At 41.3% G+C, this 25,646-nt stretch overlaps 1 protein-coding gene across 7 annotated transcripts in view; it reads left to right on the top strand.

The window, feature by feature from the left end:
• RBMS1 (RNA binding motif single stranded interacting protein 1) overlaps positions 1–15,712 on the top strand; it is a 206,894-nt gene extending 191,182 nt beyond the window's left edge. For 4 of the 7 annotated variants that reach the window (XM_046658241.1, XM_046658240.1, XM_046658244.1 and 1 more), the window contains exons 7-15: positions 1,803–1,918; positions 2,754–2,803; positions 2,930–3,023; positions 5,498–5,545; positions 6,438–6,488; positions 9,213–9,323; positions 10,692–10,772; positions 12,292–12,376; positions 13,088–15,712. In XM_046658241.1, coding sequence (XP_046514197.1) covers positions 1,803–1,918; positions 2,754–2,803; positions 2,930–3,023; positions 5,498–5,545; positions 6,438–6,488; positions 9,213–9,323; positions 10,692–10,772; positions 12,292–12,369 — 629 coding nt within the window. In that variant the 3' untranslated portion in view covers positions 12,370–12,376; positions 13,088–15,712. The remainder of the gene's footprint in view (positions 1–1,802; positions 1,919–2,753; positions 2,804–2,929; positions 3,024–5,497; positions 5,546–6,437; positions 6,489–9,212; positions 9,324–10,691; positions 10,773–12,291; positions 12,377–13,087) is intronic. The other 3 variants (XM_046658243.1, XM_046658246.1, XM_046658245.1) reach the window with 3 other exon arrangements.
• Positions 15,713–25,646: the final 9,934 nt, after the last annotated feature.

The following is a 25,646-nucleotide window of genomic DNA, read 5'->3' as shown; positions in this document are numbered from 1 at the left end:
GGAGGGTTTGCACTTTCTCCCCTCCTGTGTGAACGCTGTGTTCTCTCGCCCTCGTTTCCATCTCTCCCTAAATGGCCCAGTTGTAGAATGAAAGGCATCTGTGATTAGAAACCTCTTTTGCTTCATTGCATCCGTTTACTTTACCTTCTGTGATTGTGGGTGAAGGTAGAAATTTCCAAAAGTCAGTTACCTTTTTCTGAAAAGACAAAGAGTGCAGTTCATCTGCGGTCTAGGATTTGGCCCCTGTCCATCTTGCATCACACCCAGTTTGCCTTAAATGGAAGTTCCTTGTTCGGGGAAAGCCTGGGGGTGGAGTCAGAAGGTAAACAAAGGTGCCCTTTGTGGAGCATAGGGCCCAGACTTGCTGGTGTTCTCACTAGCACCTCACAGTTTCGTCTCCTCCTACTGTAGTGCACTTGCCATTCAGAAGGGAGTGCCCATTCCAGCTGTCCCTCTGGAGTGGTTCACACCAGGGAGAGGAGACAGGAGCGCCAGACAACAGCGTAGACAGCTCACCGAGAAGGAATTGCAGTTGGGTTTTATGTTGTGTTCTGTTTTTTGGCAGAGAAGTGTTGAGAGGCGCTGTTGCTTCCACCCTGTCATTAGTGGGTGGGTAATAGTGATATAAAATAAGAGATGAATTAGGATAATAAGAGGCAAAGAAGAAAGGAGTAAATTTTCCACAAGTAATATTTTTCCCTTCATGCTTATTTAACTTTGAAACAGAACTTGAAAGTAGTAATCACAGTTCTACCGTAGACAAAGGACAGAATGTGAGAACCAGACAGGAAGGTGTGATTGCTTTTATTGCATTAAGTGGAAACATACAGAAACATGCACAACTTTCAGGAATACACTGCTATTTCCATTATAGAAAAGCAAAGAAAAGGAAAAGCCATGGGTGGCCTACTATGGTTTGACTTTTGTTTTTAATTTTTCTTTTTTTTTTCAACTAATGAATATGTATCCCTGTAAGATAGTCTCTGCGTCTTTTCCTTTTCTATGTTAGTTTCTTGAGTTGTTCTGCAGATCATTCTATAACATGGATATATAGTAAAGCAACACCACATAGGGTGGCAGAAGGCACAGAAAAATCTTTAAATCGAGTGGACAGGTGTTCTCAGCTTTCTCGCAACAGCTCTCCTCAATGCTGTATCCTAAAAATAAACAGATGAGACCTCTTTGTTTTCATTCATTGATTCAACCAAGATGTCACAAGCGCCTACAGCATGATAAACAAGACAGATGTCACTGCCCCCATGGAGCTTACACTCTGGAGGGCCCAACAGATCACCACACTCGCACATTGTTCTCAATGCTGTAAATAAAAATACAGTGTGAGCAGTGTAAAGGGGAACTTGTTTTCTACCCAGGAAGTGAAGGCCTCTCGGAGGATTTACAGTGGGAAGCCATGGAAGCATTTTTAAGTTGGGGGAGGGAGGCTGCTGCAGTCCTATTTACATTTGAAGGTTCGTGGAGGCAGAATCCAAGAGGGCCCAGAGTGAGGAGAAGTGGGTCTGCACTTAAGTGAATCAAAGGATTCCTTAACTTCCGCAGACTAGCTCTTTAAATCTCCTCATTACACTCTGATTTGAAAATAACAACTAGTACATTTTCTGTACTGTAGTTTTCACTAGTGGATAATCTTAGAAGGGTTGGAGTAAGCTTTGCCTTAAATAAGCATTCTATCCATTCCCTTATAGCACTAACACTGCTCCTGTTAACAAAGAAATTCGGTTCCATTTTGTCCTCCATACACACATGTAATTTTGGTTTCATGTTATTTCTCCCTGTTTATTCAGCTCCTACAGAACCCTTGTTGTGTAAGTTTGCGGATGGAGGGCAGAAGAAGAGACAGAACCCAAACAAATACATCCCTAATGGCAGACCATGGCATAGAGAAGGAGAGGTGAGACTTGTAAGTCCTTTCCTGAAACTTCAGTGTGAGTGTCTAATCGTGAAAGCCTGCGAGATTAGTGCCAGATTTGAAACTTCATAATCCAGATAATGTCAGATTAAAACTCTTCCCAGTAGACATGGTGCTAAGAGACTGGCAATTCTCCAGATTGCCAGATAAACATGAAAACAGCTGTGTTTACTAGTTAACTACATTTAAAGTAAAAGAGCATTTTAAATTGCTATAAGAAGTGTGTGCATGTTGTTTTTTGTCTGTGTGTGTCATGGTTTCTTCGAGAGGGTTTCCTTTATAGTTGTTCAGAAATCACCGTAAATAACATTATTAAAATAAGTAGTATATTTGCTGTTGAGTGTTTTTGCCTAATTCTTTGTTCTTTTAAAAAGAAAAAGAGCTCAATTTCTTAATAAAAATGTCAGACCTCCATTTCCCCGTATTTATTGTCAATGAATTTTTTTTTTTAAAGGAAGATACTGGTTCAAGAATGTCTAGGCAAGTGCCATCTAGTAGAAATATTCTAGAATCTGCACTGCCCAATGATAACCACTAGCTGCATGTGCCTATTTGAGCACTTGACATGTAGCTGATAGGCTGGCGGGACTCAGTTTTTCATTTAAGTCTGAAGAGCTGCATGTGGCTAATGGCTACCATGTGGGACAGTGCACATCCACAGCTTTATTCTCGTATTGTTTGTAATTATGTTTGTCTGACAGAAACTCTCAATTTTATCAAATGCTACCAAATTATCACTGTTTTATGTTGCCATGACTCTAAGAAATGGAATTTTTAAGTCACACCTTTGCCAATGAACGTTTCTATTTCTTTCTCTTTCCCATAGGCTGGAATGACACTTACTTATGACCCAACCACAGCTGCTATACAGAATGGGTATGTCATTAAGATAAATACATAATGGGTTGAGGGAAGATGTGAAGGTGGAAAATATCAGACATTTGTTCCGTGAATTACTCTATTGAAAGGATTACTTAATAGAGGCTTTTTTGTTTGTTCTAGATTTTATCCTTCACCATACAGTATTGCTACAAACCGAATGATCACTCAAACTTCTATTACACCCTATATTGCGTCTCCTGTATCTGCCTACCAGGTTTGTACCTTCAGGATTCATCAAGAGTGCGACAACTTGCCGGCCATGAATCACTGCTACATTTTTATGTGTCTTAAAATTTTGAGCATTTATAATGAAATTTAAGTCAGATGTTATGCACCTTGGATACCCAATTTAGAATAAGCTGCTTTTTATTTGGCAGAGTGATTTACTTTTATGTATAGGAGAGTGTAAAACAAGGGGAAATGGTTGTGAGTTGTCAGTCCTTGAAATCAGAGCATTTTAGAATTGGGATGAACCCAAATACTTCCTCCACAACAGGCCCTGCTGTGGACACCATGTGTCCCCAGAAATTGAAACTTAAGGAGAATTGCCATTAGGTAAAAAAAACAGAAGAGGTGTACACCTGCCTTTGTTTATTCATCAGGAACTAACAAAAGAGCAAGTAAACATGCTAACAAATAAAGATGTGTCTCTATTAGGTTAACGTTAAATGAGCAATGCAATGAGATTGTAGGCCAAAAGAAGGAAGTGAGTCGCTCTTTAGGTTATTTTGTGAGGAGGCCTTACCTTAAAAGAAATTCCCTACTTAGAACCAAGATCTCATTAAGCACCTTGTTATAATATTGATTTGGCTTTATTGCAGGGTTAGTTCCTATTCTCCATGACCCCAGTGGTGTACATGCATTTCTCCTCCTTTATCAGAGTGCCTCTAACAGGCTTACTGCCTTGGCCCAGACAGGAGCATCATAACGGAGTTCAGTTACAGACATGTGGGAATATAGTTCTCTTTTGTTGACTGTTGAGATCATGTGTGATAAACTTTTGTGTATTCTTTTTTTAAAACGATTGAATTAGATGTTGTAGCCCTGATTTCTGGGGTTAGGGGACTGCAGTATCTAATAACTGTGTTATTTTACTTCAGTAAGCCTCAGTTTCCTCATCTTTAAAATGGGGATAATAATAGTTTCCATCTCATAGGTTTGTTATAGGAACTAAATGAGACTATCTGTGTAAAGAACTCAGCGTAACACCTGGCATATTATTAGCCCTCAATGAATGTTAGCTCTGATTGTTATCATCATTAATATGCAGGATTAGCTGGCTGATAAGAGTATATTCCTTATGCTTTTTTAAAATAATGGATTGGTCAACATAAGCAGTATCCTAAAGGTGGTTCTGTCTAAAAAACATAAAAGTACCTTTGAATAACAAAGAAAAGTGATTAAAGGTACTAAAACTGAAGTTTTAAAGTAGCTTTCAGAGCCTTCCTCAGCTTTTAGATTCTTTTCCTTTCCCTGAGTTATCACTCATTTTCTCTTCTCTCTTCTCTCTGACTGTTTTGTTACTTAATGCTGGTGCTTCCGTCTGCTGGGCATAGTGTTCACTCATTTAGTGCCTCTTTAATTATTTTGGACTCCAGATTTCTCCATTTTCCTTGCCTATCAGTGAGATCTGCTCTGGTGCGTTTTCCCTAATTAACCATTCCTGTGTCTGATACTAAAAGGTAGTCTTCTTTCTTAACTATCTGAACTTGGAATCCTCTGCCATTTATGTATATTACTAAAAACAGAGACGAGTAGGCTTATTCTCAGGCAAATGAAAGGTTGTGCATATTAATATGAATGTATGCTGCTACAGATATACGGCTATTAATGCATCTCCCTACCACCTCTTTTTCCTTCTTTATTACAAAAGCAATGAGTGTTTTGGCCACAAAATTGTTTCATAGAATGTGAAAATTAGGAGACCAGTGTTGGTAATAGATTTTTCATACCTAACTGGAGACAGCATTTCATTTCAAAGCCTGATTTCTTCTCTTGAGCATTCTGTGTTTCCCTAAAATACATGCGGAATTTCATTCCATTTGGCTGACACTCTGTGCCATAACTCTGAAGGCTGATTCTTAACCCCATAAATTTAGGGACCCAGTAGGGTCAGCCGATGAGCTTGAAGTGGTCTGTGATTCCCTTAAATTGTTTGCAAAATGTGACTTGTATATATGCAGTTAGGTGGAGGAAAAGGTCTATTTCTTTCATCAGATTTTCAAAGGGATCCATCACCCAAAAGAGGGTAAAGAACCAATGGTAAAGAGTTCATAAAACATAAATTATTATTCCCATTTTATAGTTAGGGAAAATTGAGGAATAGAAATTGACAGCAGCTGATTTTGCTGCTTAAGAAAGAAAATTGGATTAGATGTCATAGCTCCCTAACCTCATAATGCTGTAAGCCATTAGATTATTAAGACCACTGAAGCATACAAAAAATGGGAGCATCTGGCCCAAATTGGGGTCTATAGGGAGCTGCTCGCCTCCCCGTGATTTATTCAGTGAAGGCCTTGCACTCGTGTTGGAGTGGGCCTTTCTCTGCGAAACCACCATATGCTTATACAATTGGATTTGAGAAATTGACATCTGCAAGAAACCACCAATACCCCTTTGGGGAAAGGCTGCAGTCCAGATAACTGAAATGTTAACAAGGCAGAAGCACTTAACTTTGGTCTGCCTTAGGTGGCAAAGGAAACCAGAGAAAACAAGTATCGGGGCTCTGCTATCAAGGTAAATCACAATACATTCTTCCCCCATGACTCTTCCCCATATCCTCTCTGTAGAACCTCTGAAGTTAACAATAGGGGATAACATACAGGAGGGGTTTGTTGTTAAGAATTAGAGACTGAAACTTATTTTAAAAATTACATAGTCTCAGGAAAGCTCCAGGCATCAAGAAATGGACCGGTATTTTTTTCTCTTGAGTGGCAGACTGCACGTTCTTTCTTTCCTGCCACAGAACCTGACTCACATCTTATTTCTCAGTCCAGAGGGTCTACTATGTGGATGCCCTTTTGACTGTAGATGTCAAGATTTAGTTACTGGAGTTTAATTTCCCAAATCTGAGTTTCAGATTTTTATTTTCCACACTAACTAGAAATTGTTGACCACCAGACAAAATTTCTAAAACCTAAAGTCCTGGATATCAAAGAGGAATTGAATTTCATTTTTTTTTAAATAAGCACATACTTTAAGGATTCGTTTCTAATAAGATGTGCTGAAATTAACTCTCATGGATCTGTATTCCTAAAGCATCTAGTTCATACCTTGATTATAACACTTTTCACTATTTACTTGAGTTGTTCACTTGTTTATCTGCCTTGTTAGACAGTAAATTTCTTGAGGGTGGGGCCCATGTCTTACTCATCTTTTTCTCTTTGGTGCCTAATACTTAGTAAATACTTCTTGAGTGGGCAAATGGAACTTGGTTTTAAATAATCATTTCATCCTATTCAGAGTGACCAGTTTGCCAAGAACTCTAACTACTTTAATCTGTTTAATCATTGATAGTGTTGTTTCCTTATTTTCTTTCTATAGACTTTAACATGATTAAAAGAGTTCTAGAGAAATAGGTAGCATTCCAATGGAAATCAGTGTTTCTTTCAAAATCCTCCTTTTCCAGGTGCAAAGTCCTTCTTGGATGCAACCTCAACCATATATCCTACAGCACCCCGTAAGTTTTTCATCTTAATGGCTTCGTGGTTTGCAAGTAAGATATGTACACCTTAAAACTATTCTCTGGGTTAAAACTATTTGCCAAAGATGGTATAGGAATTGGGAAATTTTAAGCACAGATATAAGAATGTAGAAGTTCATTATAAAACTTCCATTCACCCTTGTCTTAAAACAAGTTGGTAGTTGACATTTAAATTAAATTTTCAGCCTGTAAGAACTTAAGATACATCCATATTCGAGGCAGGGCTCCATTTTCTTCCTCATACCAGTTCTGTAGGAGATTGTTCAATTGAGTTTTTAAAGTTTTTAAATTTTAGAGTTTTCAAATTTCTAAATTTTTAACAATACTTGGGATGAAACAGCTCTCATTTTTTATATTCGGCTTAATGCAAATATAAAGTGTTGAAAATTGAGCTAGAGATTCTCATCACTGTTAGCCTCTCTGTGAAAATTATAGATACCAAAGTAGTAACACCTTCTTTGGTAAATAACAAATGTGATTTCTTTAGTGGCGTGAGCATTTGTTGTAGCCATGTATATATTACATTTTTTTAATTGTTACACTTCACCTATTAGATAGTATATTTAATGTGTTTTTTAAAGATACATAAAACCAGTTTGTAGAATTAAAACATGGGTTTAAAAAGTTGAAAAATAAAGATGGAGAATGAAATCACAAAAAAGGCTAAGAATGCCCAACACAATGACCTACATGCTTGCCATGAGAAGGCCACACATTTGGCCCCAAGCTTTCTAGTAACTAATGCAAAATGAGAATCTTGATAAACAATACAGTTCACAGTACTTATAACATAAAAGCAGATCCATTGCTTAGGAAAAATACATTATTCTTGGCCTTAAGATGAGACAGGAATTTCTCTCAGGACTTCTAAAGAGGGTACTCCGCAATGTAAGGCCATAATTATGAAACAGCATCCAGGGAGAAGTTCTGAACAGGCAGTTGCTGAGATGACTTTGAAGAATCAATGAACATGTTTAGTTGATAACACAGAAGAGCTCAGTGATGATGTATGTCTGTGTGTCGTGTGTCTCTATAAATGTATACACATATATGTCTCAATATGCACACGTACATCCACAATCCCACACATACCTACACATGTATACTTACTGACACCCATGAATCCTCCAGACATGAACACCCATGGCGATCTGTGTCCCTGGTACTTTGTGCTGTCCTATGTTGGAATGCTGGGTGTCAACTCACTTTTCACTTAGGGGCTTCCTGGCACAGTGGCTCCTACAGATGAAGGAGAAAAAGGATCAGGAAAGCCCTTCAGCATATTCTGGGCATCTGAGTCATTTCCGTGTTACCATACACTATTTGATGACGCAATTAAAAACTTAAAAAGAAAAAATTTTCCTTAAGAAATGTATTAACTAACCATTTCTCACACACGTCTGTATCTTTCTTTTTTCCTGGCAACTTTTAGGGAAAAAGGTTGCACATATCTTAGTTTAACATCTCCAAGGAGACCATTGTGGTGTGTGCAGAAGGTTCCCCTCTGAGAACTCATTCCCTTCCCTACCCAGACTAGACTGCCTGCGCCCAGAATTCAAAGACCTGCACACTGATCTCTGCCCTCAGTGTGTATCTAATTATCACTAAATCACAGTGTATTTAAAGGATACGTCAGGTACAGTGATACCAAAAACATAACATTAATATTTGTAGCGTGTGTTGGAATAATTGCATTCTCAGTTACCTGGGTGATGGCAAAAGGGAGAGGAAGGATATTATCCATAAGAATATTATTTAGGATAAATTAGAGGAAATGCAAAAATCCAGAAATAGAATTAATTAAGTTTCACTTTATACAATCAGTGTACCATTATGTAATCATTAAGAATGACGATAATGATGGCGATGGAGTAAGTTAGGTAAATATTTATAATAGAATGTTTACGTTAGAGCAAAACCCGGGAGATGAAATTGTTTATGTACCCTGGTTGCAACTCTGTAGAAACACGCTGAGGCTAGAATCTGAGCATTAGGACCTGACGGTGCTGACAGTGATGTGTCAGGGAGGCTGCGTTATGGCGATTTTTTTTCACCCCTCCTCTCTGTTTTTTTAACTGTATTTTTAATGACCAGAATCTTTTCAAATGAAATCAAAGAATCTGAAGTTGGATCATGAAATCATATCTGAATCTGCTTCCCTCCCTGGCACCAAATTATAGTTGAAAGTTCTGAGAAAGTGAATGAAGAACGTGATCTTGATCCTAACAGTCTGGTCTTGAATCAAATGACTGTCTGTATAGAACATTTGTAAACAAAACACTGTGTTTGTAATATTCAATATAGTATATTGTTTTGTGTCTGCATAAGACATCAACTGTCATTTATTTAAAAAAAAAATTAAGAAAGCGTTTTGTAACCCTAGCCAGCCAAAACTAGTTTGCATTTCCTATTACAGCTCCTCCTGCTGGACTAGCTTGCTTTACAATCAAATGAAGGTGAAGGGAGAGGTGTTCAATATAGGGATTTCTGTGATGTCAGCGCTCTCTAAAAAGTCCCAGGAAGCACAATCTAGAAGATTATTAGGAAATTGTTTATGATACCTTTTACAAGTTTGAGGGGAGGTTATTTTTGCTTCGCATTCCTCAACAAACTAGGACATTTCCTTTGCAAAAGGTGATTACGGCCTCTCAACTCCCTCCCTCAGTTTGTCTTACGTTGCTCTTGTCTCTGACTTCCCAGGGTGCCGTGTTAACTCCCTCAATGGAGCACACCATGTCACTACAGCCCACGTCTATGATCAGCCCTCTGGCCCAGCAGATGAGTCATCTGTCACTAGGCAGCACCGGAACAGTAGGTGGCAAATTAATGTCATGTGTTGTGGCAGACAGAGGAGGGTGAATTAAGGCAGCCTGTGTCTTACCTCTCTGTTACAGGCTCTGCGCTGTCAAAGATCATGTCTGATCCCCTCCACCCCCTCACATTGCCTTCTACGTAGTAAATGCTCAGATATTTCTTAATTTATGGATGAACTACAAGTCTGTCCCCTGGGTATGTCTCTTTTACTAGAATATAACACCCTTACGTGACCACACCCAGCTCTAGTAACTAGTGACGTTCATTCACACTGGCAGACGTGGTCTCCTAAAGCAAAAGATGAAGGTGATACATGGAGGTAAAGGCAGGGGATTTTTCCTCACTTTTTTTTTTTTTTAAATGAAATTTGGAGGCACCGAAGCACAATCTTTGTTTAGTATTGACTTATTTCCCCAAAGTCCAAGGGACTCGGTTGTATATTGAGGTTGAGCTGATACCAGATTACCTTCTAGGGTTGGTATGTGTAGCATTTAGATGGTAGCATGGCAAAAAGCTTTTAATTCAGACCATATGTATGGTGGCTTAAAAGAATAGTGTGTTTTCCCTGCTTATATTCAAAACCAACAGCAGCTTCTTGTGAAGGCTAAACCAGGGCCCCCCACGTCCAATAAGATTGACTAGAAAGCTCTCCTGCCTTTGGAAAAGGATGACTGCCAGCATCAGGAAAGCAAGAGTCTGTTGCCTATTCTGCAGTGACCTGTTAAAGATCTAAGAAGTCATTTACCTCTTGGGTCTCCACCTGTGCAAACAATTCTAGATACTAATTGAGAAGGCTACTGTCTTTTAAGGAGGGATTTAAAATGGCGCGTTAGGAGCCAGCCCTGGGGCCGAGTGGTTAAGTTCTCGCACTCTGCTTCAGTGACCCAGGGTTTCACCGGTTTGGATCCTGGGCGCAGACATGGCACCACTCATCAAGCCATGCTGAGGCGGCATCCCACATGCCACAACTGGAAGGACCCACAACTAGAAATGTACGACTATGTACCGGGGGGCTTTGGGGAGGAAAAAAAAGGAAAAATAAAATCTTAAAAATAAATAAAATGGCACATTAGTGATATTGAATTATTAAGGATGAGAAACCTTAATGATCTTCACTCATTTGCTTCTTTGTTAGGAAATCCAAGAAGAGGTGGGATTTTTAGTTTGACAAATTCAAAAAGTAGAAAACATTCACCTTGCCTTCCATATGACGTATTTATGTGCACGAATTAAACTTTGAGGTAGCCTGTTTAAATTTCTTCTTTGAGACTTCCAAATACTTGACATCCCATCTCAAAATTCCACGAGTACTCAGAATTCTGCATGGCTTATCATTGCCCATCCTGACCGTGTTCTTCTTTTCAGTACATGCCGGCAACATCAGCTATGCAAGGAGCCTATTTGCCACAGTACACACACGTGCAGACGACGGCGGTTCCTGTTGAGGTTGGTACAGACCATCCAATGGCCATTCTGGCCATCAGTAGTTTCAGAAATGGGTAAATTAGGTAGAACTCAAAGAAAAGTCGATCAAAAGTAATACTTGGATAAAGAGTTGAGTTTAAAAAGTGTACAGTTAGTGGGGGCTGGCCCCGTGGCCGAGTGGTTAAGTTCGCGCGCTCCGCTGCAGGCGGGCCCAGTGTTTCGTTGGTTCGAATCCTGGGCGCGGACATGGCACTGCTCGTCAGACCACGCTGAGGCAGCGTCCCACATGCCACAACTAGAAGAACCCACAACGAAGAATACACAACTATGTACCGGGGGCGTTTGGGGAGAAAAAGGAAAAAATAAAATCTTTAAAAAAAAAAAAAAAAGTGTACAGTTAGTGTAGCAACATCTAGGCCACACCGAATACTCGCAGAAGTATTTTCCAAACTTGTAACACAATTCCTACCCCTTCAAGGCTCTATCTTGTCTCCTATAAAATACTTACAGGCAAAGTTAAGATAAAGCTGGAGTTTGCAATCCTAGTACCGTAGGTTATATCAATAATAGTAATTACAAAAAGAAATCAGCTATAATTAAGATACTTGAGAAAACTGATGTTTCAGAATTGTCATGGAATGAGGAACAAAGCGTACCTGTTTTATAGAGCCTGTTAGTATAGCCAAATAACTCTTAGTTCTTGTTAGGGAAGATACTGGTATGATATTGATATAGAGGAAGGCTGATATTTGAATTAAGATCAGACAGAAAATATAGTTTTCCTGCAAAGTACCCTTAAAATTCCAAGGAAATTCATCAACCCAATCGATCCTGTCCACTAGGTAGATCCCATAGGTTGTAATTCCAGAAACAGCCCTAGGACTGTGGCTGGATGGGGGGTGGGGGAACGTTCTTGTTTCATTTTGTTTGCTTCTGCTTGATTTAAATTTGTGCAATTATTGTGAACCACAGTTACCAGAACCCACAATCCCTTTTCTACAATTCTGAAACACATAAAAGAATCTTAAAATAAAAATTATCTCAGTAACTACTTGAGCGAAAAACCTAACCTGTGGCCACTCCCAACCTGAAATGATGCAAGACAAAATCTTTACCCCACTTACTGTGCATATGCATATCTTTCAGTGTAGACCTGTTGTGTGTTTGGTTATGAGGTACAGCCCCTAGAACCCACTGGGTGTATTCTGTGGGTATACACCATATAAATGCCATATGCCGATTCTAAAATCTGAAAATACTGAATTCCAAGTCACATCTGGCCCCAAGGGATAAGAGATTTGTTTGATAAATTGTAGCTTCATATGAAGAGACAACTCATAAAAGTTGGAGTTGGAGGTTCCTTGGGTCTATCAGGCATTTTAACTCCTTAGGGAAATAATTAACCCTGAAAGCTCTACATGGCGTTAAGAACATCACTTTTAAAGAGTGCTTGTTTTTAAGGTGTTGGACTCAGGCAGACCTAGGTAGGGGCGTTTGGATTTCATTGCTCACCTGTCTCATCTGTTCTGCTTTGTTGTAGGAGGCGAGTGGTCAGCAGCAGGTGGCTGTGGAGACGTCTAATGACCATTCTCCATATACCTTTCAACCCAATAAGTAACTGTGAGGTATGAGGGAAAGCTCTCCATGACTGTAGGGCTCAAGAAAGGGAAGGTCTATGATTCTTTTATCAAAATGGACTCACTCAGATCTAGTCACACTGCTCTAATCATGGACAGGAAATCCAATGTTACTGAAAAGTTAAAATCAGTGCTTTTCTGGATTTGCGGATTAAATAATGTATATTTACTCTCTCCCTCCCTAACCCCCAGAAAATTCTGTAACATGTCGGAGAACACAATTTGTTCTACAATACATGTATCCTACATTTATATTGCTTTAGTGCTCACAAACTGAAGGAAATAGAGCATAAGATTTTGCTTAATCTAGCATTACAAGATGAACAGTATCTTGACTGTGAATTTAACGTCAGTATCCTTAGATTAAGAGACTGCATTCCTAGCTCTCACTTGGACCACAGATCTCAAAACCTTTCATATTGTCATGCAGATTGCCGTCAAATAGCTGTATGGATCTCAGAACACCAGGGTTTCTGGATTGCTCCTACAAAAGTATGTTGCGGGTCCCAGATTTGAAAGGCAGACTTGAGGCATAGAAAGCAACCCTCAGTTCCAGAGTTTGCATTTATTGGTCTACCATCAGAGATGAGCGTAGCCTTTTTCAAACATGTATATTTTTAAAACAAGAAAGATTACAAAGCTCTGTGGTGTATTATACCAAATGTACAAAAGCATTTGTGTTTTATTTTTCTCTTCCAGATGTACAGGAGGGTGTTCTTACATGAAGAAGGGTGTGAAGGCTGAACAATCATGGATTTTTCTGATCAATTGTGCTTTAGGAAATTATTGACAGTTTTGCACAGGTTCTTGAAAACGTTATTTATAATGAAATCAACTAAAACTATTTTTGCTATAAGTTCTATAAGGTGCATAAAACCCTTAAATTCATCTAGTAGCTGTTCCCCTGAACAGGTTTATTTTAGTAAAAAAAAAAAAAAACAAAACAAAAGATTTTTATAAAATGTTATGATGAAAAAAAAAAAAAAAAGGAAAAAAAAGAAAAAAAGGAAAAGAAAAAAAAGAAAAGAAAACTTCAATTTTCTGGGTATGCACAAAGACCATGAAGACTTATCCAAGTGCATGACCGGATTTTTGTGGTTTTGTTCCTTTTGTGTTGAATTTGTTTTTTTCAGCTGTATGAAATGGGCTTTCTGAAGTTTCAATAGTCTGACTTCACCCACCGTGTTCCGTGCTTGCAGTGGGAGTGTTGCTGTAATTCAGTGTTGCCGTCAGCGTCTCTTTTCTTAGCTTTCCATTTTTCTTTCGACGTAGTGTGAAGTGTCTTATCCTTTTCTATGAATTCCAATTTGCCTTAACTCTTTTGATGCTGTAGCTGTTTCAGTAAAAGTTAGTTCAAACTAATGATGTAGAACGCTTTGACCAGATGAGCTGGTCTATTATGCCTTGTAAAACAGCAGCATAGGGCTTTTAAAAGGTAGTCAATAAAAGTTGCTGAAATTTTGGCTTTTTTAAATATGTAGTAGGTGTTTTTAATGATTTTTCACATAATGTGTAAGGTAGTGAAATGCAAGAAGGGAAAAATGTTTTGTGTGAAACACATTTTCTGACTGGGGAACTTTTAATAGGGTAAATCGTTTGTAAGGCTGTACGCGAACAGTTTCCTCTGATAGTTTTGACTGATTTAGGATATCTGCTGTATGATGCAATGTAAAGTCTTTTTTGCCTTTTTTCAGGAAAAAAAAAAACTAACTTGATGTTCTAGATTTAGTGTAGGTAGCGTGGGGGCAGGGGGTGGGGGGAGGGGGAGGGGAGTCACTGAATGTTTCGTCCTTCCTTATACTAATGCTAGTGCTTTAGAATGAGACTTATGCCTGCGATCTGGCAAACTGAAAAACGTTGCTATTGCAACTAAATGACAGAAGCTAAAAGTAAGGATTTATCTTCAAACATAAGCTGAGATATGAGTAGAAGCAGAATGATTGGCTACTAGCTCTCTCTCTCTCTATTCCGTAAATTTGAGAAATGAAAATTACTTGGCACTTTTAAAGGTAACTTCACCAAAGACCGAAGAGCCAGTAACCAGTAGCTCCAACTTGTCTCAGCATCACATCTTCTGTGCTCTTTATTTTTGCCGGACCAGTTTGCGGTTAGGAGAATGTGCCTTTTTTGTACCTTTGCATTTAGGTTTTATAATTTTAACTGATGTATGGACACACACAAACAAACAAAAGAAGCATGAAGGAAGATTTGGATCCAAGCAGTGCCACACTTTACATCATCACTACAAGTGTTAAGTGTAAAGAGAAACCAATTTTGAAACTATGAAATTCCTGAGTCATAAATACACAGTTATTTCTACTTTAGTACATAGAAGATAATTCACTGTTATTCAAGCTCTTTTATGGAGCCAATGGCATACGTTTGAAAAGCAATGGTAAATTAAGTTGTCTTCCAAAACTGTGTACTTGTCTGGTCAACTGCGTGTGATCAGTTATCTACCTCAGAGTCTGTTTTCTTTTGTGCTGGTACAGGTTGCTGGCCCTCCCTGTTTCCACAGACCAAATCCTCCTAGCTCAGGAGCTAGGGCTAAGCAGTTTTTTCTTTCGAGTATTTTTTAGTTCTTAAATTTTATGCTTGTATTTGATTATAGATGTCAGTGACATTTCATAGTTTCAAAAGTCCTTGCTGCTCTGAGAAGTGTAGATTCTAGTGAAAATTACATAGTCATAAGAGAAATGTGTTTTTGTTTTTGTTTTTGTTTCCTTTTTTAAAGTTGTGGTATTATTGGTTCTATGCTCCCTGGAACATTAACTGCTTTGTGAAAGTGCAGACTGAACGCAGCGCCCTCCTTGTACGTAGTACGTTTGTAAACCTGGGTCTCTCACTACTTGATATTTTTGCATTAGTTAAGACAGAAATTTGATAGCTCGGTTAGAGTGGAGGGATGTCTGCTGCTAGAAATGTCTGAACTAAGTGCCATACTCGTCTGGGTAAGATTTGGGAAACATAACCTCTGTACATAAAAAAAAAATCAGTTAAACATCACATAGTAGACAGCCATTAAATTATAAAAAAAAATTAATTTATGAAGAAAGACCTTTTGTACAGATTGAAAAAAAAAGATTTTCATAGAGATATCTATATGATCAAGAGAGTTAATTTTTTATTTTTGTTTAACTAGTGCCACAAACTTGCCAGTGGTAACTTATTTGTCCGGTTCAAGATAACTCTGTAGTTTTCTTTCCTAGGATTTGTTGTTAAAACGCCAAAAGACATTTTTGAACTGTACATTTGATCAGATTGTTAGCTTTTTCTGTTTTATTTCTTTTGAGAACCTTTGAATAAAAAACATCTGAAATTTTATTTTTCCCGTCCGTTTTTTTTAAGTAGATTAAACGTATGTCAGAACTTCATTTCATTTCTGATCTCTTTATTCAGCTCAGTAAATTGGTTAGAAAGTGAGTTGAAAATTATTTCAGATTCGGTGTGTACTCAAAATGCATTTCCTTGAAAAGAATTGGAAAAACCTGTCCATCACTTGCTTTCTGGTTATTTAAATCTGTGTACAGGGACCAGAGACATCCACCGTCCGCTCACCGCATTTCAGCTCAGCAAAAGTCTACCAAGAGCCAGACTCTCTCCTTCCTCCTTCCTTACTGCTGTCCTTTGACTGTGGCACTACTTGTCCAGCAAGGAGGACAGGATAAAAACAGTGTCCCATCTCTCATAAGCAAGCACATGGCTAAGGATGTCAAGATGACTTTCTCCAAGCCTTGATGACCGAGGGCCTCCTTTAGCGACCTCATTTGGCTGCTCCCACAGTAGGAGGCTCCAGTCCGTCCGGCTTTCATGGGGAGAGGGAACTCATCTTCCTCACACTCACGTGCTTCGGGGGAGGCACTTCATACAGGAAATGGACTCCTTTTCCCAAGGCAGGTGGAATGTGTTAGTGTAGCTCTGCAGTATTCTTTTTCTGCTGCCCAGTGGCTCTGTCCTGGTGGTGAAAGGAAGGGGCAAGAGAAATATCCATTTCCTCCACTTCTGTTTGCCTCCCCAGCAGTGTGTACAGTGTGGAATGTGAATTAGGTAAGTGGGGTTTAGAGCACTTGCCAGAGCCAAGAAAGGCCCAGTACTTGATGAGTCCTTCAGAAAGGGAACACGGTCCACCGAGGATAACCACTGTTTCAGAGAGAAAGACGTCAGGCAGGAGGGAAGTGTGGCCTCACGGAGACAAATGCAGGCTGCTAACAATGTGAGCTGCGTGGCCTCATTTTCTGTCCCATCCTTGCACTGTCCCAGTGTTCCTTCAAAATGACCAACAAGCAAAGGCAGGAAAGAAATGCTGTTTGGGTTGCTAAGCACCTTAGGTTTTGTTAACCTTATTTTTGTTATTTTTTTAAGAAGGCTTTATGTCACTGCAGTCCTGGGACATCCGGTAGCTGCCTTTACACAGAAACTGATAAACAGTTTTTCAAGAGAACTTTTTTTATCTATACGAAAGGGGTGAGCAAAGCAGAGTGACAATGGTTCAGAAAGAGCTGTCACTCACGCATAAAAAAGGGACCGCAGTGCCTTCGGGGTTAAACAGCACCTTGCAAAAAGATGGTGGCTGCTCAGGTCATCATCAGAAACCAGGATTTCCTCTGAGATGGGCTGGGACCCAGCATCTGAGGTGGAATTCTTGGGTTGGAGGGGAAGGAAGGCGCTCTGGCAGTTGCTCCCTGGCATGCATCTTTCCCCGTCTGTGTCAGTTGGGGTGAAGTAGTGCAGGGGGGTGGATGGGGGAGCCTCGTTTTCTCCCACCATCCATGCCCTTCAGGGGCCATGGCGCTCAGTCCACTGGAGCCTGAATTCCACCTCCTCTTGAGTTTCACAAACGCTGGTTAAAAATTCACTAGGAGAAAGGCAGTGCCTCCCAGCCTGAGTGGGGCCTCAAAAAACGTTCAGATCTGACTGATACCTTCATTCCACTGGAGTAGCCAATAAAGAAAAGATCCAGCTAACTTGGGGTAAAGGTCACGGACCTGTCATCAGCGCCCCCCACCCCCACCCCAGACAGAAGAAGCTTCAGACGTTGTAGGCGAGGAGGGAGGGAAACTCGGAGCTCAGGGTTTAAGAAACCCGGGCAGTTTCTTCCCCTTAAATAGCAATGTGGTGAGATAACCAGCCCTCAGTCATCACTGAGAGAACCGGGCGCCGCCACAGCCTGTGCCAGATGGCAGCGAGGGGTGGGGCTGAAAGGTGAGCGCCCACGGGTACCGGCCCGGAGTACTTGGCACAGCTGAGAGGTGGGGTCGTGTGCCCATCCCTTCTTGTGGGATGAACTCGGCGAGGTAATGGAATTTCAAGCCCGTGAAATGGCTCCAGAGTGTCTTGTGTACACGCTCCGGGTCTTTGTAGGGCCGGCGAGTGTTTTCACTTGAGCCACTAGAGGGAGGATTTTGTTCTTCACCTTCAGCTGTGAGCTCTAAGGCAGGCGACCCGGCCTCGGAGCGGAGCGGGGACTGCTGGCGGATGTTTAGAATCTTCAGGCACACGCCACTGGGGATGAGGGATTTTAAGTTGGGGGTTGACAGTAAGAACCGACGCCCAAGGCTGGCAGCTCCCTCATCGAGAGCATTGTTGCTCAGACTGGGGAGTAACTTCAATGGGACTTGTAAGGCTCAAGGAAGCTGGAGGCAGGGGAGGAAGCCCAAAGCCTTGCCAGACCTCATGACTCGGAGGCTGGCAGGTCGGTCTCTAGGCTGCTCAGAATTGAAAACAGGTGGCTTTGGATTAAGTACAACTTTAATGCTATTCTTCTTTTTAAAATTCATTTTCATATAATTTGACTCTGAGAGACTGAGATTTGATTTAGGTGATTCCATTGCTCATTTACACAAGATATGGATCATAAGCAAGATTCTGCAGGCATCTCCTAGCCTCTAGTACCCCTGAAGCCACTTGCTCTGCTTGAATACCTCCAGTGACAGGGCACTCCCCACCCCACCTGGCATCCTGTATCTTTTTGGAACAGCTCTCAAACTTGCTTAAGGAGTTCTACCCATCAGCCTTTGTTCTGCCAACTCAGATGGCAGCAGAATGAGTCAGTCATTCCCATGTTTGAAAAGACAAAAGTATAGTGACAGAGAACATATCAGTGATGGCCAGGAGTTAAAGGGGACGGGAGGCTGTGACTATGAAGAGGTAGTACAAGGGAGTTTTTGAGGAGTGAGGAAATTCTTCTATATCCTGATTGTGGTGGTACACAAATCTATCTAGGCGCTAAAATTCATAGAATTGTACACCAAGAAGTCTATTCTAATGTATGACCATTTATAAAATGAAATCTTTTTTAAAAACGAGGCAAGTCGGTCATTCCTCAAATATGGAAAACTGCTGGCTTCACAAATCCCTGGGTTGGACATTCCTTGTAACCTCGTCGGCTCTGGCTCCACACTCCACAGCATCCACTCACGCCCCAGATGTGCCGCAGGTGACTCAGGATAAGACCCAGCATCCCAGGAATGTCCTGGGGCTTCACCCATCTCCCCAGCTCAGCCCCATCCTTCTATACAGGTGAAATGGCTTCCTTTTTGACTTCTGAGACCAACTACAGTTCTTTAAGCTTTTAGCCAGTTAGTATCTCTGTGTTGTTCTATTTTTTGTCACAATGATTATAAATAAAGACATGCAATGGAATGAAGACATTTTAATGGCACGCAAAATAATTCGGAATACAAAGTGAATGGAAAGTGTTAGGTACAGAAGTGCACATATAGTACGCTCCTAATTATAAGGCAATATTTAAGTGGAAAAGATGAGAAGTTACTTCAAAATGCTTAGCTGTGGGTGGAAGAATTATAGAAAGTTTGTATTTTCTCATTTATACTTTTCCAAATTTTTCCAGTTTTCTACAATGAGAACATTTTATAATCAGGAAAAGTTTAAAAAAAAAAACGTCGGATCATCCTGATATTATGCAAGTTGCTATGTTCATTATATTCCAATTCAGCATGTTTGGTGAACTTTTTGCATTTAAAAAATAACGCACCAGACATCCGAAGACACAAAGATGACATGATGTGGTCCCGGTCCTCGAGGGACATTCTTGCAGGGAGACGCAAGTATATAAATGACAATATTGCAAGAAGTAACAAAATTTTGATGATAATAAAGAGCTTTGGGAGTTCTGCAAGCGGGAGCCAAGACAACATAAACACCGTCTCCTGAGATTCTTGTCATTTTCACTGTACCAACCAGTTCCTCCTTCTACTGATCAGAATTCACTCCAAAGCAGCCTTTTCCATCCCTGATTTCTCCGCCTTCTGAGAGATGAAATAGGCAGACAAGTGAAGTCTTAGGTAGCTCTGCTCTTGCCACAATGAGCCTTGGAACAGATGTCCAGAGTTGATGTTCCTTTGTCACTTCTGCTCAGAAAATATTGGAATATGTAGCAAGAAAGTATTGTTTTGTTGACTTGTTTTAATCAAGCAGGATGTAGGGTACTTTCCAAATAACATCATTTTGACTTTTTTACCCTCGGTCAAGTGTTCCGCACATGCCAGATTGTGGACTTGCAGACACCCGTGTGGTTTTCTGACCTCCTTCACTGTATCTTGAGAACTCTTGTGTTTATTACTATCTTCACAGCAGTCTCGGCAGGAATCCCACCATATCCACTTTGTTACATCTTGTGCTTTGACACATGCCTGAGACTGTGAATATTGTTCCTGGCCACCTTGCCTCTTATTTTCCCTTAAGAAATACTGAAGAAACTTCTTCCATTCTTACATGCATGATTTTCTTCCTAAAATTTAGTGTAGTTTTATAGAGAAGATTTTCTGTTTCCCTCAACTTTCACTCTTCCAATGATCCTTCTGTCTATTTATTTTACAAAGGTTTGAAGCAACTTATAGGAAAGACAGTAAAACAGAAAATTAAAAATCAGGGCTTGGGAGGTTAACAGTGAAGAGAGATAAGGAGAACACAGAAAGCAGCTCTGCAAGCTAAAAAGCCTCCAATCGTTATAATTGAACCCCAATAGTTTTTTTAGTTTCCTGGCAGCCAAGGTGAAAAGGGAGAAAGGTACACACATCTATAGCTCTTACTGTCAAAGATAGCAAAGCCTACCAGATCCTCTGGAAAAAAATAGTGTTTACTAGTATTTACTGGGCATTGTTCTCCACTACATTTCTCTGCCAATACAATGACACTTTCCTAAGGTTGTTTCGGCTAGGCCCCCTCCGTGAAAGCCAAGGACAGCAGTTCAAAGTGCCGTTCCATGAAAGTGACTCTGGAAGTCTATGGACTTGTAATGGATGTTCTCAGTTAATTCTCTTCTCAAATGTTCTTACGAGATGCGCTTCGTCACTCTCACCAAGCCCATTGCTCTGGTTCTGAAGGACAAAACCTGTCTTCCAACAGCGTGAACATTCCAGATGCTCCTTTCACTTCCACCTTTCAGCCCCTCAAATGGAAAAAGATGCAAGCCACAAGTCATCCTGCTGCTTCCTGAGCACTGCAAGTGATACCTAAGACACGGTCCAGTTTCTTCCGTTTCACCTGAAGCGGCAGCAAGGGGGCGAATCGCTGGGCTGGTGGGCAGACGCTCACTCCTCTGTGGCAAGACCTGTGAGCTGAGAAGTAGGATCATGGCACTTTCCACTACCCAATACTGCAGCTTTCCAAGGAGCCTCAGAAATAGTAACACTGCTCTATTTTTCCATCAAAGGACCCTTGAGAGCTGAGGAGAGAGCACAGCAGACTCCAGGGATGTTGAGGCCCAGCCCTGTGTGTGTGGCCCACCAAAAACACACAGTTTCCTGTGTTTTCTCCTCAATGAATGGGAATTCTGTGCTTACGTTATAACATATCTTTCATTTTCCCCAAAGTGGTTATGCCATTTTATTTATTTATTAAATGTTTTTTGAAATTTTGGGGCCGGCCCTGTGGTGTACTGGTTAAGTCTGGCACGCCCCGCTTTGGCTGCCCGGGTTCATGCGTTCAAATCCCAGGCATGGACCTACACCACTTGTCAAGCCATGCTGTGACGGCAACCCACTACAAAGTGGAAGAAGACTGGCACAAATATTAGCTCAGGGCTAATCCACAAGCAAAAAAAAGGGGAAGATTGGCAATGGATGTTAGCTCAGATCGAATCCTCCTCACCAAAACCAAAAAATTTGAAACACCAAAGTTGCAAGTACAGTACAAAGAACTTTTATCCTGTTTTATTTGAGAGAAAATTACTGACCCAATACTCCATGATCCCCTTCAAACAAGGACATTCTCCTACATGACCACAATACAAGCATCAAAATAAGGAAAGTCACACTGATGCATCACCAATTAGTCCAGTCATGTCTTTGTAGTAGAAAGATCCAGTTCAAAATAAGGCATTGCATTTAGTTGTCATATCTTTTTAGTTTCCTTCAGTCTGAAAAGCTCCTCAGTCCTTATTTGACTTTCATGACTTTGACACGATTGAAGATTACAGGCCAGTTATTTTGCAGAGTGGTTTGTTTGAAGTTTCCGTGTGGTCCTGCTCCTCTGGCAGGAAGAATACTAAAGTGGAGCTGTGTGCTCCTCGATGATCCCGCCAGGAGGTGTGTGATTTCAATTTGTCTCTTTCCCGACGATGTTCCCTTTGATCACTTAATCAAGGTGCTGCCTGCCTGGCATCTCCCCTGTAAAGTTCCTCTCCCACTTTGCAGTTAGTATTTTGTGGGGAGATGTTTTGGAACCATGTAAATATTCTGAAATTCCTCAAACCTTGAATTTATTCACTGACTTATTTGTATGAGTATGGACTCAGGGTTTCTTATTTTATTCAATGGGGTCTACTCTATTACAGTCGTTATTTGTCTTGATGCTCAAATTGTCCCCGATTTGGCCAGTGGGAGCCCCTGCGAGCCAGCTTCTGTGTTTTTTAAAGGCATGTCTCCATCATTCCTTAAGCACTTGCTTGCTTTTTGGCACCATCTGATGTAGTTTGCCCGTCCCGGTTCTGGAATCAGCCCTTTCTCCGAAGAGCCCTGGGTCCTTTTGGTGGACACTGGGCTTTAGAAGGTGATATTTGGACACTCGGTGTACTCTTTGCTACTGACGTGTCACTGTTCCACGTCCTGTCAGTGAACAGGGTTAGGGAGTGTGTGTGTAGGAGGGGTGCAGGTGTGCACAGGCGCATTTACATCTGTACTTTCTACATTATCTATAACATTGAAAAATGTGTTTGCACATCCATACCTCCAGTTCCAGTCCAACAGCACAGGGTTCATTTTCCCTGTCCATGTTTCTACTTCTGTCCTCTGACAGCAAGAGACCTGATTCCCAATATTCTTGATATGTTTACTAATTTGATCAGCTTCCCTGTATGCAACCAACCTCCCATCTCTGACACCACCCTCTTGGCCGTCCAAATGCCTTGGCCTTGCCCCCTGCTCAGGCTTTCACACCTCACTCTATGTGGGAGCCTGGAGATGGTAAGGAAGTTGGTTCTCCTCCTACCCTGCCCAGAGTAGACGAGGACCACATAACAAGGGACGGGAGTAATTCTGCCATGATGGGTAAACGCTCTCCAAAGGAAGGAGGCCTTTTGTGATGCCATGAATCTGTCCCCTGGGGTGTGCTTTCCTCTCACTGTCAGATGGGACATGGTAAAAGGTTTGAAGTAGAGAGTTGAAGAGCAGGAATGGTATGTAGGGGAAAATCCAGAAAGGAGATAGAAAGAAAAGACATGACAACATGGCAGAAAGAAGAGAGAGAAATGAAGTAGAAAAGAATGAGAGAGGGAGATGGGAAGGAAAATGAAAATAAGGAAGTTTGAGTGGAGGAGAAAAAGAAGATAAAATGAACTCCGTTGACCGACACCACCCTCCCAAATCTGTCCCCCAAGGGCCTGGTCAACATACTGGTCTCTTACAGGCTCTCAGCTGCCAACTTTGGTGTGTATTAAATTAAGGGAACGGAGATGTTTCTAAGATGGCAGCAGCGAGTGGCCATCTCTGAGGCCACAAATCCAACATCCTACAGAAACGCCGAAGCAGCTGCCTACTGATGCTCCCTGGTATTTTTCCAGTGCCTCCCAAGCAAATCTAGTCCAGCCTCACAGAGCGTGGGGATACTTTCTCACCAGTTGAACCACCTCATCACGCAGGAGTTAATCCTGAAGTCTCTGAAATATATGCCTGTGAGTTTTTGAGAACAAAAAGAGCTAGAACCTTTTGTGGTCATGAAGAAATAGTGAATTCACAATCTAATCCATCTCATCTGTTTTTTCCTCCAGTTGGCCCTCTCCGCAGCATTGGTCAGCGCTGCCAAACACATTTGTCTGCACTCCCCTACCTCCCTTTCCACCTCATCCTACTGCAATCTGGTGTCTGCTGCCAGCTCTCCACTGCACGGGTCCCACCCACCGGGGACAGGGACCTCCTATTCCCGAGTCAGAGAACCCTCAGTTCTTATCTCAATGACTTCTTTGCTTCATTTGTCACTGTTGACAGCCCTCCTCTTCTTGAAATTTCATTCCCCTGCTTAAGATCCTTCCACAAGCCCCACCAGTTCTAAATGGCTGGCACCTGGTTCTCCGATGCCACCGTTTCCACTGTTTTTGGGGCCTCACCTCCAGCCACGCCCCATCTTGAACTTTAAAATCTCAAGAGTTCTGTACTCTGCCCCTTTCCCCTTCTGGTCTCACCCCTAGAATATCCTCCTCCACCTGGATAACTCCTATTTATCCTTTAAGATTCAACTCAGTACCTAATCTTCCTGAGAATAATTAAGCAATAAATAACTACTTTCTTTTTAACTTTTTTTAAATTGTAAAATAAGCTTAGAAGGGTGCATAAAACGTGGATGTATAGCTCAAAGTATCATTGCAAAATGAACAGCCTGTGACTTCCACCCAAGGTGAGAAATAGAACACAGCCCGCTCCCTAGACTGCCCCCCTATGTGCCTCTTCTCAACTGTAAACCTCCCCCACCCCCGACGTCCCCACCCCCAGCCCCCCACCTCCTCACCCACCCCTGCAACCCCCCAACCCCCATCCCAGCTCAGCAGGTAACACCATGCAGACTTTATGGTATTCACTTTCTTGCTTTTCTTTATGATTTTTCCACCTACATATGCATCCCTAAAACCTAAAGTTTTGTTTTGCCTATATTTGAAATTTATGTAAACGGAATCATGTGTTAAATATTTTGTCATGTCTGGCTGCTTTTGCTCGATAGAGTCATGCGCCACGTAACAACGTTTCAGTCAACAATGGACAGCATATGAGACAGTGGTCCCATGAGATTAGTACCATACAGCCTAGGTGTGTAGTAGGCTGTACCATCTAGGTTTGTGTAATACACTCTATGATGTTTGCACGACGACGAAATCGCCTAACAATGCATTTCTCAGAATGTATCCCCATCGTTAATTGATGCATGACTGTATTATATCTTTAAGATTTAATCATGAGTTTTTGTATAGCTGTAATTTGTTTGTTTTTATCATTGAGTCATATTTCATTGTATAAATATACTAAGGCGTGCCCATTTTATTCTTGTTAGACATGGGCACTGTTTCCAATTTGGGGCTATTATGAACAGGCTATGATGAAAACGCGTATACACGTCACTTGGTGCATCCTTGCATATATTTCTGCAGGGTACTTGCCCAGCAGTGGAATTGCTAGATCGTGGCATATGCCTGGCGTCAGTTTTACAAGACAAGGCCAAAGTGTTTTCAAAGTGGTAATCACAGACCCTAAGATTAGATGAAATAACTATCTTTCTTGCAAAGAATACCTCTACTTGAGATTTGAAAAAAAAAAAAGAGAAAAACTGCAGTAAGAGCCTAGGGAGTGAGAGGGTGAGTATTGACAAAGATCAGCCGGCAGATGAGGAACCACGGCTGAGAGGTCCTAGCCCTCAAAGAGACGGGGAAGGCACTGGGCCAAGGGTATAACCAGTATAAATGTCTTCCTGCTGTGACCGCTGAAAAAGAGCTCCCCTCCTTTCTCCTGAAAAGAAGGGATGGGGCTTGGCTAAGCAAGGATGCTATTCATCGTTACGGTACTCTAGTCCCTCAATGTTGTTTTAGTGCCTTCCATGGACACCCATGGCAGCTGTGGAACTAACCAGGCTACTCCTGGGCTAGCCCCCCTCACCACTCACACCAGTCCCTGCTGACTCCCACCCTTCAACCTCAGCAATTCTCCTCCACCCCTGGCCTGGCAGTGGCCATCATGGGTCTCACAGTCTTGGCCCTTTGAGCCCAAAGAAGAGCTGCAGTGGCCTAATGTTGCCACCACCTGGGTCAGGTGTGGAG

This window comes from Equus quagga, chromosome 4 (assembly GCF_021613505.1).
Source record: "Equus quagga isolate Etosha38 chromosome 4, UCLA_HA_Equagga_1.0, whole genome shotgun sequence".
In the NCBI taxonomy this organism is placed as follows: Eukaryota; Metazoa; Chordata; class Mammalia; order Perissodactyla; family Equidae; genus Equus; species Equus quagga.
Note: the sequence above shows the minus strand (reverse complement) of the source record. Positions and strands in the feature narration are given on the sequence as shown.